The sequence below is a fragment of the Aythya marila genome, assembly GCF_965140915.1.
Source record: "Aythya marila genome assembly, chromosome: 1".
In the NCBI taxonomy this organism is placed as follows: Eukaryota; Metazoa; Chordata; class Aves; order Anseriformes; family Anatidae; genus Aythya; species Aythya marila.
In genome coordinates, this window is record NC_139042.1 from 123888044 (window position 1) to 123904349 (window position 16306).

The window sequence follows — 16306 nt, forward strand, 5'->3', positions numbered from 1 at the left end:
AAAGAAACAGCTAAAACATATTTTTAAATGCTGAAAGAAGTCCCACACTCAAAAAAAGGAGGCCAATTTGGCTACATCAGAAACAATGCAATTACAGAAAATAAACGAGATTCAGCAATGGAAGTCATATGAACAGTTAAATATGAAAACAGGAGTTATGAAGCATGAAAGAAATATTTAATCATGTATAGGTCTTTTCTCCAGCACGGCTCTTTTCTCAATAAGCACACAAAACAGAACTCAGGTAATGGATACTTATTCTTTTTAAGATGATTTCTTAAGAGAGTAAGGCTTAGGCAATCTTCCTGTCTATGTAACTGTCACTCAACACATACATTTGCAGTAGCCTTTGAATCCATTGTCTAATTTCAAACTTGATTTCACAGAATTGGAGAAACCAGGCATTTGAGACCTCTACTTTTTGTGAAAAAATAAGAAATCAATGTCTCTGTAAGGAAGATGGACAGTAATGAGTACCCCAACTGAGAGAAAGGCAGTTATAATCCGTTCCTTTATTCATTCAAAGGGACAACATTTAGCATACAGGTATCTCTAAACCAGGCACAAAACACATTGCGATTCATGCAGTCAAATAAGAAGATAAGAGGAAGTTCACAGCAATGTGTGCATGAGAGAGAAGCAGAGGGTGGTATAAGGATATGTAGGTCAGAAAGACATGGGAAACCATTAGTTTTGCTGCTTATAAAGCTGTTACTTCTCAACATTGTTAGCAGCCTCTTGAGCATCATCCAAAGACCATGATGAAAATACATTTTAATCATCTCTCTTCTTGGCACATTCTTATAAGTGTTTCCGAAATTGCCTCTGCTAATATGAAATAAATTATTCCCCCTCTAAATAAATAAATACCTCCCTTCTAAAAGGTAGCATATTGGAATTCACATTTTAAAAAGACAATATGCTTTAAGTTTTGCTGAAAAACAGATTAAGTTCACTGGCAGAACTCCAGTCAGAGCATTGTTCCTCACTCATGCGATATCATCCAAGCTCAGCATTCTGCAGGTGTCAGATGCTATAAAATGGGCATCCAGGGTGCATAGGGGACAGTTAAAGATGACTTCCAACAACTTTTGATTAAGAGGCTTGCTCAATGTTTTGCCAAAAAAGCTACGACAGAAGCAGGAACAAAACCGAAGTCTTGCTGTATTGAAAACAACTTGTCAGATACTAATAAAGCATCTCCTTTCAAGTCTTTGTCGTGAAGCTTAATAAGTTTGTGAACAAGGAGCAAGCATGCTACACAGCCAGAACCTCCATTAACTTCAGAAGTGGCTTATTCTGTGAACAACACCGACCCTTTGAGCTGAAAAAGGTTCTATGCATAATTAGTACTGCCTAATTACATGATTACAATTCATAATGAATGCAGAACAAGTAGAACAAAAGCTTCAGAGAACTCTCAGACTTGCTAGCATACCTTTGAAACCTAGAACATACAAACTATTTCACTCTATTTACTTAAACTGCATGTTTGTTCCATTCTGGTAAAGCTTTCTACCAGTTGACAGGCTTAGCTAACAGACTTCACAGAACGGTTGCAGTTGGAATTGACCTCTGAAGGTGATCTGGTCTTACTCAAGTAGGGTCACTGAGAGCACGTTGCCCAGGACCATGTCCAGACAGCTTTAGAAACCTGTTCAAGGAGAGAGATTCTGTAACCTAACTAGGCAACCTGTGCCAGTGCTCAGACACCCTCACAGTAAAGAAGTATTTCCTTATGTTCAGGGGGAACCTCCTGTGTTTGTGCTCACTACCTCTTGTCCTGGCACTGGGCACCACAGGGGAAAATAAATAAATAAATAAATGAACTAAAAAATGCCTGTCTCTGCCCCTTCCTTCATGCATTTATACACATTGATGAGATCTAACACCCCCCACACACACTCTCTCTGTCTTCTCTACGTTAAAAAGTCAAGGCTTTCTCAATTTTCCCTCAAATAAGAAGTGGTCCTCAATCATCTTCACAGCCCACCACTAGGCTCTCCTCCAGCATAGTGTTGTTCCCCCCAAGTGCAAGGCTTCACACTTCCCCTTGAACTTCATGAGGTTTTAATCAGCCCATTTCTCCAGCCTCTCCAAGTCCCCTCTAGATGGCAGCACAACCAACCCTCTGGTGTTTCGGCTACTACTTTTGTGTGGTCTGTAAACTTAATTCAGGGCATGTTCTGCTCTATCATCCAGACTATTAATGAAGATTTTTAACAAGACTTGACCCAGTACTGATCCCTGGGGTGCATTGGTAATTAACTGGCCTCCAACTAGACCACACCATTGATCACCACACTCTGGGCTCAAACATTCAGCAGCCACTTTTCAATCCATGCCATTGTCTGCTCACCCAGCCCATACTTCAACAGTTTCTCTGTGAGGATCTCACTGCGTACAGTTCTGAAAGCTTTCCTGAAGTCAAGGTAGACAATATCCATTGCTTTCCCCTCATATACTAGCCCAGTCATTCCATTGTAAAAGTTTATCTAGCACATCTTCCTCTTCATGCATCTACATGAGCTATCCCAATTGTCTGCTTGTCCTTCACAGGCCTGAGAACAGTTTCCAGGATTAGCTGTTCCATCACCTTCCCAAGAATCACGGTGAGGCCAACTAGCCTATAGCTTCCTGGGTCTTCTTTTCTGAAGATGGTAGTGACATTTGCTATCCTCCAGCCTTTAGGACCTTCTCCTAGATGCCACAATTAATCTAAGATTACTGAGAGGTTTCACAATGACATCAGCCAACTCCCTCATCACTCATGGGTGCATCATGTCTAGGCTCATGGACTTATGTACGGCCAGTTCACTTAAGTGTGTCCTGACCTGACCCTCTTCCACTAAGCTACGTTGTCCTTGCTTCAGTCTCTCTGTGACCTCCCATGCCTTGGATTCCTGAAGGCCAGTCTTACTGGTAAAGACAGGCAAAGAAGGTATTCAGTACATTGTCTCTTTCCATCTCTTGTATAACCAGATCTCCCGTCTCCTTCAGGAATGGGTCCACATTTTCCCTAGTATTCTATTTGTCATCTATGCACTTAAAGAAGCCCTTCTTGTCATCTTTGTCATCACTTGCCAGATTCAATTCTATGTGGGCATTGGCTTTCTTAACCCCGTTTCTGCATCCTTAGACAGTGTCTCTTACTCATTCTGGGTTACTCACCTTTGCTTTTACCTTTTGTGCGCTTTGTTTTTGTGTTTGAGTTTGGCCAGGAGTTCCTTGTTTGTACCATGCAGGTCTCCAAGCATTTTTGCTTAACTTCCTATATGACAGGAGATATATTTCTTGAACTAGGAGATAATCCTTGAATATTAACTAGCTTATTTGGGCTTCTCTTCCCTTTAGAGCTTCATGCCATGCTACTCTACCAAGCAGATCCCTGAAGAGATCAAAGCTCTCCTAAAGTCCATCTTGCTTTTTGCCCTGCTCCCTCCCTTCAGAATCCTGAATCCCACTTTCTCATAGTCACTGAAGTCAAGGCTGCCTTCGACCTCCACATCCCCCAACAATCCCCTTGATGAGTATGAGGTCCAGCAGAACACCTCTACTCACTGACTCCTCTACCACCTGGGTGAGGAAATTATCATCAATACACTCTAGAAACTACTTAGATTGCTTAAGCCCTGCTGCATTGTCCCTCCAGCAGGTCCTGAGGCACCTGAAGAAGAACAAAAAGGAACACCAGACAGTAAGTCAGTTTCAGTAGGGTCCCAACTTAAATCACTCTAAACAAATACAGGTTGCACAGGAAACAAGCAAGGAAAACCAGAATTTTTAGCCCAGTCTCGGGGCTATGATACCACAGGCCTCAGTGAGATGTGCTGAGATGGATGGCTACAGGCTCTTTAGAAGAGATAGGAAAGAAAAGAGAGGAAGTGGGGATACGTTAGGAAAGGTCCTGACTGCATGGAGCTTAGATATGGTGATGAAAGTGATGAGTGTATCTGAGTAGGAGTCAGGGGAAGAGCAAACAATGTAGATAGTGTGGTTAGAGTATATATAGAACACCCAACCAGAATGAAGAAAGACAATATTCTACAGGCAGTTAGGAAATGACTGCTAGCCCTAGTGTCCTGATTGCTAGCCCTCATTCTCATGGGAGACTCCAACTTCATAGATGTCTGCTAAAAACACAATACAGCAAAGAAGAAACTGACTAAGGCATTTCCTGACTGTGTGGAGAACAACTTCCTCACAGGTAGTGAGGGAGCCAACTAGGGAAGATGTCCCCACTTGACCTGTTAGTTAAAAAGGAAGGTCTCATAGGTGATGTAATGGCTGGAGGCCATCTCAGGCACAGCAATCAGATGACAGCTCTCCATCCTTGAGGAAGAAAGCAGGTCAGTCAGCAGAACTGCTACTTTGCATTTTTGGAAAGCAGATTTGGGGCTGTTAGGGACCTGGCTAACAGAGTTCCTTGGAAAATAATTTTAAAGGGCAGAGGTGTCCAGGAAGGCTGGATATTATTTAGAAATGATATTTTGAAGGCACAGGATCAGGCCATCCCTATGTGCCAGCAGAGAAGATGACCAGTCTGGATGAACAGAGAGAGCTTCTTCTGGAACTCAAGAAAGAAGGGCAAGATAGTTTATAACCTTTGTAAAAAGGAGAAGGCATCTCAGGAGAACTACGAAGATGTTGTGAGGTTATGCAATGAGAAAATTTGAAGGACCATAGCCCAGCTAGAACTTAACTTAGCTACTGTAGTTAAAGACAATAAAAATGTTTTTATAAATACATAAACAAGAGAAGGATGACTAAGGAAAATATACTTTAATTATTGGATGGGGGGACAACATTGTGACAAGACATAAGGAAAAGGCTGAGGTACTTAATGCCTTCTTTGGCTTGGTCTTTATTAGTGAGACTAATTGTTCTCAGGGTTTCCAGCCCACTTTGCTGGAAGACAGAGGCAGGGAGCAGAATAAAGCCCTTATTATCCAAGGGAAAACAGTTAGCAACCTATTACACCACTTGAACACACAAAAATTGATGGGCCAGATGGAACCCACACAAGAGTACTGAAGGAGCTGGCAGAATTGATGAGCAAGCTACTTTCAATAATTTATCAGAAGTTCTGGCTAACTGGGGAGGTCCCAGATGACTGGAGGTTAGAAAATTTGACACCCACCTACAAGACAGGCAGGAAGCAGGCTCTGGAGAATTAGAGGCCTGTCAGTCTGATCTCAGTGCTAGGGAAAGTCATGGAGCAGATCATCTCTGCTGCCATCACACAACATGTGCAGGACAACCAGGTGATCATATGCAGTCAACATGGTGTTTATAAAGGTCAGGTCCTGCTTGACTAACCTGATCTCCTTCTATGATAAGACTGTATGCTTAGTGGATATGGGAAAGGCTCTGCATGTTGCTTACATGGACTTCATCAAAACAGTTGTTTCCCACAGCATTCTCCCATAGAAAATGGCTTCCCACAGCTTGGACAGATGTACTGATTAATGGGTAAAAAAAATGCCTGGATGGCCAGGCCCAAAGCATAGTTGTGAATGGATTTAAATCTGATTGGCAGCTGGTCAAAAGTGGTGTTCCCAATTGCTAAGTATAGGGGCCAGTTTTAACATTTTTATCAACAATCTTGATGAGTGGATTAAGTGCATACTCAGTAAGTTTGTAGATAATACCAACTTGGGCAGGAGTACTAATCTATTTGAAGGTAGGAAGGCTTTGGCAGAGGGATCTGGATAGTCTAGATCAATGGGGCACATCCCATTGTATGGTATTCAAAAAAGCTAAATGCCAGGTGCTGCACTTAGATCACAACAACCCAATGCAACAGTACAGTCCCAGGGAAGAGTAGCTGGAAAGTTGCCTGGAAGAAAGGGACCTGGGAATACGGGCCAACAGCTGGCTGAAAATGAGCCAGCAGTATGATTAGGTGGCCAATAAAGTCAATGGCATCCTGGCTTGTATCAGAAGTAGTGTAGCCAACAGGACTAGGGAAGCAATTGTCCCTTTGCATCAGGTTTACATGGCAAGGTTTTGGTAGCAGGCGGCTGCAGGGGTGGCCTCTCTGAGGAGAGTCCAGAATCTGGCCCTTGACAGATAAGGGCCAGTTTCAGCCAGCTCCAAAATTGACCCACCACTGGCCAGAACGGAGCCAATGAGTGACACTGCTTGTGCCTCTATGAGAGCAGATTCAAGAAAGGGAAAAATACTGCTGCACAACAGCAGCTGGGAGAGCAAAGAGTAAATAACAGCTCTGCAGACACCAAGGTCAGTTCAGCAGGAGGGCAGGAGGTGCTGCAGGCAGGCAGCAGCAGTTCCCCTGCAGCCTGTGGAGAGGCCCCTGGTGGAGCAGGCTGTCCCCCTGCAGCCCGTGGGTCCCACATGGAGCAGATCTCCACACTGCAGCCCCCCCATGGGTGGAGGAGCCCCCGGTGGAGCAGGTGGATGTGGCCTGGAGGAGGCTGCGGCCCATGGAGAGCTCCTGCAGGAGCAGGCCCCAGGCCAGAGCTGCAACCCGTGGAGAAGAACCCACACAGGAAACACAATATTGTAATACAATACAAACAGACTTGTATGTAAAACTTGTATGTCCATAAGTTCAACACTTCTTAGAACAACCATTTATGGACATGATCAAAATAAACATTCCAATCAAAAATAAACATTCCAATGTTTAGAATAAGATATATAGAGAAACACCCGCATGGGAATGGTTAAATTATTGCATTAAATACCCTGTTTTGCCAAACGAGTGCTGGCAGTAAAGCAATAGTGTGAAGTTAGTCTGAAATGAAAAAACTGAATAGGGTGCAAAGAGTTAAAAGAAAGAAAATTTTAAAACGGAAGAAATTTCAAGAAAATTTTCCTTATTTGACTGGGTAAAATTTAACTCTTCAAGGAACCAAAACTCATTAAAAACAGTGCAATATCCATAGTGATTACATTTTAACTGTGGCAAAAATTAATATTCTGAACACTAAAGGACATAATGGAAATTAAGCTTCCTAAATTCCTACTGCTCATGCAATTAATACATGTATCTAATTTAACTTAGAAAGAAGCCAATGACTTCTAAAAGACCAGTTTTATTCTTAATTTCTTTACATTAGCCTCAAAAAAAATCTCAAAATCTTTTGAAAGATTATACAAGCCACATCTACCCTTGTATAAAATTATTATAATCTTTACCTTAGTATGAAAAAATCAGTACAAAATGTTCGTACTAAGCTAAAGTGTAGCAACAAGAATGACTTTCAGACATTTATTCTTAATATAGTAATTGCTGTTCTGGTTTTGAAAAACAGCTTTTTTTAAATCAGTCAAGTATACTAGAGAAGTGCTACAAAGCTTGAATAGTAAGCAGGTGGGAAGACCTTTAACTCTCAAAATTGTCACTGTACATCAAAAATAATCAACTCAAAAATGGTCCTTAATTAAATAACTGAATTAACAGAATGTTAGAATAATATAGACAAATTATACAGTTCTGTGAATTAGTTACAATTGAGAATATAGTGAAACACTAAATATAAACATCCGAACCAAAGAAAAAATTAAAACAGGGAGATGCAGATTATGTTTCTGGATTATTTCATGATCTCAAGAAGCTTCCCTCTCTGTGCTCAGTAAACATCTTATATACAGCTTTCAATGCTTTACAAAACTCTCTTAATAGCGTTACACATCTTCTAATTATATTTATGCATGTTTTCTTGAAAATCAAACTGTTTCTAAAATATTTTAAAGTACTGCAAAACTACTTTTTATACTGTAATCAAAAAATACTTCACAAAGTTTCTAGTTGTTTGGAAAGAAGTAGATGTAGCAATATTTTTTTTCTGTAACAGTGACAGAAACTAGTCTGCCTCCCAGCTGCAAAGAGCCATGTTCACGTTACAAATTGACTCCATCAACTCGCCCATGTCTACATTTTCACAATTTGATACTAGGTGAAGTAGGCTACATACATTTGTTTTGTGAATTTAAGTAGCCTAATGCTGTTCTTTGAGAGCAAAGTTCCTCAAATATGCATCAGCACACCTCAAAGTAAACCAAAACAAGAGCCAATTGCCTCCTCAGGACCACCTAGAACTCTGAAGCCTGTCGATCAGTCTCTATAAGCACTAAACACTTCCCTACGCATTTTTTTTCATCTTAATCCAGGCAACCGTACTGTATTGCACATCAGAAATGCTACATACACTTGATGTAGACCTCTGCCTAAGATATTATCTCCCAGAACTTGTTCTTTTTGACACATCTGTATCTCATCTACAAAGACTGTTTATATTAGTCTACAATGTTTATGGAAAACAGGAAGAGAAGACACCAGCAGTGATTGCAGCATATTTCATGATGTAGGATTGCATCTCTGGAATCACTGAAGCATTCTGTTATACAACCGATACCCCAAGAGCAGGTTTCAGGCAAAATATTACTCATCTGACACTGTCAATACATGTTTTTACCTCAGACACATTACATTCACTGCATGCAGCAGATGCCAAAATACAGAAGTAGATACAGAGGCCACACACAAATAATACTGAAACAACATCGCATTCATCAGCATTACAATTCATCCATTCTCATTAGCAGACCTTCTAGTGCTGTATTCTACAGTCAGATGCATGAAGGAGTAGAAGAAACAGTCTGCTGCATCAAAGAACTTAAATTCTGGAATTCACTCGACAGCCACAGTACCGATAAGACTGACTCAATGAAGGTAATTCGCACAACAAAGAGAATGTTTCCATCATACTAGGAAGAGCCTGGACTGCTCAAGTCCAATAGTCACACTGGCAAAGAATGCTCAGCACAAAGATACGATATCCTAACTGAAGTACTCACCCAGCTAAAGCTTACTTCCACGGAATCTTTGGTCTGTCTATGAGAAGCTACACACTTCAGAAAACACAAGCCATTGACAAATTATTTAATTAAACATCTTGTCAATGTGATTCACACTTTGACAAAGAAAAAAGTAATAAGCCTTTTACAGCACAAGATATATGGCAACTGCAGGTAAGAATCATGAGAGCTATCAGTTAAATCACTCTGGATTCCCCCACCCACAAATTACTATACCTGCAGATTTAAAACAGAAATAATTGTCCAAACTTCACTACTTATTTTTATCACCAAGAAAATTACTATTCTGTGTTAACTTAGAAGATTTTTGTCTCCTCTCAAATGTATACATTCTGACAAAACAACCTCAGTAATGCATATTATCAATCTTCCCCTTTAATTCTAGGTTTGATCTAAAGGAACTTTAGTTTTCTTCAAGCTAGTTCATCATTATTAGCTGTGCTCAGTGCTTTCACATCACTTGGTTAACTCCTTTTAATTCTACCCATTAAATCCATCAGTGGTAAACTCAAAAGGTATTTAAATACAGTAAACTCCAGTTAAAATTAAGAAGAATTGACAACTGCATGACCATATCATTTCAGCATTCATTTTCATCCTACAAACAAGAGTTGATAAAACTAAATTATCTGTATAATCTCACAGGATATGATGTGAGGGCTCAGGATATGAGGGCTCCTCAGTTTTGAAAAGCAGCCTTTTGAAGTCCACAAGTCAGTGCTGTCCTTTGAGAAAGGAATCTAACAAAGCAGCATCAAGGGGATCCAATACTATATGCACAACTTCAGTCAAAAGTGTTTCTGCAATAGTCACCAACGGAATGTGCACCACTTCACAGGAAGGGTTTGCTACCTGTAGGTTCAAATAGCCATACAGCTCCACAAGCATAAACAGTTTTTCATTAGATGAAATTCATTCTTGCTAAGCAGTGAACATTAATATTCTAAGTAAAATTCTAACTTGGGTGACCTACCCACAGCATGTCACATACTCCAGCTGCTGTACTTCCCAATTGCTAGGACAGCTGCATAGAATCATAGAACACACCGAGTTGGAAGGGACCCATAATGATCATTGAGTCCAACTCCTGGCCCCACACAGGTCTGCCCAAAAGTTTAGACCATGTGACTAAGTGTGCAATCCAATCACTTCTTAAACTCTGACAGGCTTGGTGCAGTGACTACTTCCCTAGGGAGCCTGTTCCAGTGTGCGACCACCCTCTCGGTGAAGAACCTCTTTGTGATGTCCAGCCTGAACCTCCCCTGCCTCAGCTTGACACCATTCCCTTGGGTCCTATCACTGGTGACTAAGGAGAATAGGTCAGCTCCTGCCCCTCCACTCCCTCTCATGAGGAAGCTGTAGACCACAATGAGGTCTCCCCTCAGCCTCTTTTCCAGGCTGAACAGGCCAAGTGACCTCAGCCGCTCCTCATACATCTTCCCCTCTAGGCCCTTCACCAGCTTTGTAGCCCTCCTATGACTGACTTTTTTTTTTTTTTTTTAAATGAGCTTATCAAATTCAGATGATAACTAAGTGATTACATGAGTTAAATCTTCAAGTGCTGTGGCCCCAGACATTCTTCAGTAATAGCATTTGTGCTTGTCTACTTCTGGCCTGAACCATTTCTATCTGCTAAGCTGACTTTGGTGCATAAAACTAACCAGAATTGGGGGGGAGGTCCCATAATGTTTCTATCAGATGAGCTAAAAACACAGATTCTGAAAAATGCCTGGTATAAATAGTAAGTTCGTATTATCAGGGTAAAAGAGGGCAATGAATCTCACAGGTAGAAAAGATGGCATCACAGTCAGCAATTCCCATTGCATAGACTGCCACTAAAACAAAAGTTTAGGCCAACATCTTAGTTTTAATGTTTTACAGGAAAATGAGGCGATCTACTTAAATGAACTCACAGTTTTCAAGTCACTTAAAACTTACTTTGAAAAGCAAATGATAATTTGGTAATTTGCTAATCTTAGCAATAGGTCATTTTCCCCCCCATCTTTTCAATTCAATTTCATAAACATTTATCTTGCAACACTGTATCATACCATATTCTTTCAATGGAACCTGATAAAGTCAGGCTCTGCTTTAAAGATACACCGTTCCTGTTCCACACCTTAATGACCAACTACAACACCATCCCCATTCTACCCCCATAACACCAAATTCTAGAAAAAAATCATTTTTAATATTTCACTGCATAACAGTTTAACACTCCAATATCAGAAAAAAACATGCAATAATCTGTCAATATTTATTAATACTTGATTTTCTTATTTTTTTTAAACATAACCACTAAATGTCATAAATAACTACTATCAGATACAAGAATGGGTAGGACCACATCATCATATTTACCTCTTTAATTTTGTTCCTCTTCTCTCGAATATCCGGGTCTGCTGGTTCTCCACTGTTTATCCCTATAAGATTTGGTAAAGGAACAGGGGGCAGTGGCTTGCTGTCTTTCTTTTTCAACTCTTGTACTACTTTGTTCTTTTCTGTCTGAATCTCAGCTTGTATCTCATCACGTGATTTCTTCAATTTCTCCTTAGCCTCTTCCAGAGCCTTTTCATGATCTGCTTGGATCTTATTTCTCAGACGTTCCTCTTCTTCTCTAGAGACACAAATGCTAGTCAGCATCTCATTACTAAAAATACATTGATCATAAACAAACTGCAGCTTCAAAACAGAAGCCACATTCCAAGTTGGTTTACTCTAAATAATTCTAACGATTCAGACAAGTTTATTGCGTAGAAATGTGCATTAACATATTTCAATTTTGCCATGAAGCTCAAAAGATGAACAGCACACACATCAGTGAAAGTATTGTAGAAAAATATACCATAAGGTATTCTGGATTATACCTAAGCACCTTTGCTTATCTATTCAAGACTTTAGAAAGGAAAAGCTCTACATCCTGTACTTCAACTACAGGATATACGCACAGGCATATCTAACAATCAGTCTTAATATAATCAAAAGGGCTCTTCCTCACCTTCTGCACAATAATACATCACGTGCAACTTGTCAAGATCTGGAGTAATAACTACAAAAAATTGCAGTAAGGCCCTTATTAACAATGAGATTGCAGCAAGAGCTGTAAACCCCATCACGCTGTGTTTTGCCTTGAATTCAGTACTTATTGTTCTGATTGGTATCGTCTATAAATCTCACAAACTAAAGGCAGAGTTAATTATAAAGCAATTTAAGAACATAAGGGTTTTTAATAAAGCATGATTTTGAAACTCACTGTTGCCAAAAGCAACAATATCTTGGTTCTAAGCACAATCTTGCACCATGATCTTTAATGATCAGTAAAATATGAGATTCATACACAAAACAAGGAGAGCTGTTTTAAAGCCGGTATTAAACAAGAGGTTATTCTAACAAATGAAAAACGTCCTAAAATACTTAAAAGCATCAGGAAAATACACATCATGACCCTCAACATAACAAAACCTTTTTATTTTTCTTTATAGAGTTGTTCAATGACCAATGTAAGCCAAAATAGTTGCAGAGATTAAAAACAATACACTCCCTACCCTCTGCCTACCTGGACAAAAAAATACTCTTTTGCTGAAAAACATTAAGTGGATAATGGAAAGAAGAGAAGGCATGCAGCAAACCACATAAGAGATACCAAGCTTGGCCTAACCACTTTTAGTAGGAGCTGAGTCACTTGACACAAATGACATTTTTTTTTCCAGTGTGTTGAAGCAGTACTAATGAAAAGGAACAATCGCTTTCTGATACATGACAATGAAAAGCCAATCCAAAATTTACAGAAAACACAACCATGGGATTAACTGTTAACCATACATTAACAACAAAAAAGTAGAAGATACCTACATGTTAGGGTTAAACTGGGCTATTTTTCCTATAAAATTTATTAAAAATATTTGACATCTATGATAAACTGGTAACATTTCAGAGATTCAACCAAACTAAGTAACAGATTGGGGTGCTGCATTGGAATATTTAGACTGCAATATTTAAGAATATGGACAGACCTTACTGAGCTTTCCAAGTAGAGCAGAACTGTTTTTATTAACCTCATAGATCATGTCATGACTATTATACAGCACTGTTTCACCTTTCCAAAATAGGTTGGAGAACAAAGGCAATATGAGTAACTTGCATGAAGTTATGTTTTATATGTTTTAGAAGAAAGACATTCTGCTTTCTTTACAGTGTCTACTGCATTTTTAATAATGGCTACTGGGATGCTTCAAGTATTAATAGGGGCTTTGAGACACAAACAGGAAGGATTAAAAAAATCAAGCAGCCATATCTCAAAGATGATGAAAATAATAATAAAAAAAAAAAAGGATAAAAACACTTGCACTCTGGATATAAAAATATTGCCAGATGGTTTGCAGAATTGATCTAAACTGGGGCAGAGAGAAAAGAAGCCCACAAATTAAAAAAAAAAAAAAAAAAAAAGAAAAGTATTTTAACAGCACCTAAAAGAGAACAGTCTAAGGGTATGCTTTTCCTGAGCAGATGTGACAACCTAAACTTGGAAATACTGCCCTACAATGATAAGGCGGAGCATAGTAAGCATATTCACACACATCTTAAAAAGCTCTTCTTCCATCTACTTTCTTATTAAAAATACCTCATGAACATGCTCTCTATACTGTATGCCAATACTCAGATTTCCAAGAGAAAGCACAAAAGGTATCCATCAGATATAACTACTTAGAACAGCTGTTATATGGAATAGAATATTGCAGGCCATGTACCAATTTAGGAATGGAAGAAATTCAAAATGTCTTCTCTAACACAATTAAAAGGTAAAAACTTCTTCAGAGTAGAGGGAATATGGAAAGGACACTCAAGCAGATTAGAATGGGAAGATGCGCATAATAACCCTGTTGTAAAACATCTCAAATTTACCAGATAAGTTGCAGTAAAATAGATAAAAACAAACTGAAAGGAAAAAAAATCACCAACTTGTCCTGATATTTTAAATGCATCATTCTAAAAATAGGAGTCTTAATGTATTAAAGTGATAGTCTACATTTCAGCACAGAAAAGAAATGTAAGATAAAGACTGCTATGTTTTGAGATGCATTAGTTAATGAAAGTTTATGTTCAACATAACGTACAAAACATAAATCAGAATTAATGCAGATATAAAGCACGCTGAAACGTTAATGAAGTGTTAATGCACTAACTAGCATTTTCTGATTTTAAACTATTAATTCTCTTAATCTTAAAAAACTGCTTTTGAAAACTGACTAAAAATAAAGTGGATTCCCTAAATTTCTTAGAAACCAATTGAATACAATTTCAATTACTGTCTCACAAACTTTATTTGACAATTTCTATCCTCATGGACTATAAAAATGTTTGGGCTAAATATTTCTATAATTTAGCACAGTAGTAACAGAGCAATCCCCATAGATTAATCCATTTTGTGTAAGGTGTATGACAGTTACAGTTCTCTGATGAAGGATTATCTAAGTCAAAGTGCAGTAAATCAGGCTTCTCGTTCAAGAAATGCACAGTTCAACCCCCCAGCGCACTAGCCCTGACTGTTATCACATAAATACACAGTATATTTTTAAGTTAAAATGTATATACATCTCAGCTGCACTCTTTAGCTCAGCACACGAGCTCAAGAACTTTAAGGCACATTTTGTTCTCAGTTTGACAAAATCTGACATCACTTGATAACACATGCTGTCAACAAAAAGCTTTGTTACACAGACTGTTGTATTAGCACTTTGTTTTTTTCTTATGTGCTATTACGTTTGCAGTTAAAAATTATAGTAGCACTATTACCTTTATATATTTCATCATGAGAATTGTAACAAAATGCTTTAACAGATGCGTTGACTGAAAGGCTTTTAAAGAATTTCTTCAGCCACTTTTCATAGTATCATCCATGTCACATTCAGTTTCTCCTAAACAATGAAAAATGAAGCACTGAGCTCCTCTTTATGACCATCAAATCCAATCTCATTAATACAGATGAATAGTAGCAGTCCTTCAAAAACTTGAAACCATAGGTCTGTAGTCTGGAAAGCTTTTTTGAAGCTAGCTGAAGGTGGCTTTGTGGAAGATGCAGCTAGACAGAATGAGGTAGCCAGAACTAGAGATCATTTTGCACAGTCACAGTTTCACTAAGAAAGAGTATTCTGTGCAGAAACCAAAGACATGGCTTATGGAGAATGAGAAACAGGAAGCATTATTGAAGTATTTTGATTCTTAAACGCTCAGTGTGGGGTTAGTGTATTTTGGAAGCATGTTTCTCGTTTTCAAACTCAGTATCTGGAGGCAAGTGATACCATTTACCTTTTGACTAGATCTACTAATGGTTTTGCTAGTAAACACTGAAATCAGGTTTTTCCGTGAGGCTCATCCTTTGAAAAAAAAAAAAAAAAAAAAAAAGGAATTTTTAGAACATGATAATTATGCCTTTCAGGCCTTCATAAAAAGATGTTCATGGTATATCCACATGAACCTAGTTTGCAGAGACTATTTTACAATAAATGTGCTTTATCTGTAGGTATAAAATTTTTGGTAAAGCCTGTGGTTAACACACATGTACCTAAAGACAATCCCCCAAAAAGATGTGAAAAAAATTAACTATGAGTAGCTAGAGTAAGTGTGACTCACTAAAGTGTGCCACTGTAGTAACATGCTTTGTGCATTATCACAATTTTGTGTTACCAAAATCAAGCACCATGAAGATTCTACCTACATCCTTCCCTTTAATTCTCAGTCCCAGGACAAGTAATTGGTGTTGAATCATTCTACCATCTTAATTTATTTCCAGATTCAAACAAAGCGTATGAAACAGCCATAATTCAGAACAGTTTTGAACTCACGTCTAAACTACTACTGAACTACTATATACATTTATATAGTAGTTTTGATTTCTACAGCACTATAACCCGACAAGATTCATTAAGGAGGTCTGAATGACAGTCTACTTTCCTTCACCCACTCAGCAGTATATTAAAGTGTTTGAAGAAAATATGCAAAGACTCCATATTAAGATGAAAAACTCTAGCACTAACTATATGATCAGCCAAAAGCCTTCCAGGAAGTGACATTTTGAAACAAACATACGAAAACAGTAAGATGAAGAGAAAGGTCAACAGGTATTTGAGGGAGTTTACAGTAGATAGTGCAAGAGCTTCTTCTGCAGACAGCAATTCACTGTGCAATTACCAATGATGGACAGCCTGAGCTGCAAGAAATGTCATATTGTATGTTCCAGCTGAAGATGTATTTTACCAAATATATTGAAGTATATGACCTTAGCAAAAGAAAAATCTCACTCCTAAGAAGTCACATCACTTTTCTTGAGTTCTTAGGCATTATGACATAAGTGAAAATACATAATGAAGTTGTGAAAAGATTTGAAATGTGTGACCAACTGAGACTCCCCACTGCCTCCCACTCCCCACCGAACAGCACCCAAATGCCAACAAACTCCTCA

The 16306-nt window shown here is 38.7% G+C and overlaps 1 protein-coding gene across 1 annotated transcript in view; it reads right to left on the minus strand.

Annotated features, from left to right (window-relative positions):
- MAN1A2 (mannosidase alpha class 1A member 2) overlaps window positions 1-16306 on the minus strand; it is a 135221-nt gene that overhangs the window by 94604 nt on the left and 24311 nt on the right. Inside the window, exon 2 of the mRNA XM_082783363.1 lies at window positions 11209-11464. Coding sequence (XP_082639489.1) covers window positions 11209-11464 — 256 coding nt within the window. The remainder of the gene's footprint in view (window positions 1-11208; window positions 11465-16306) is intronic.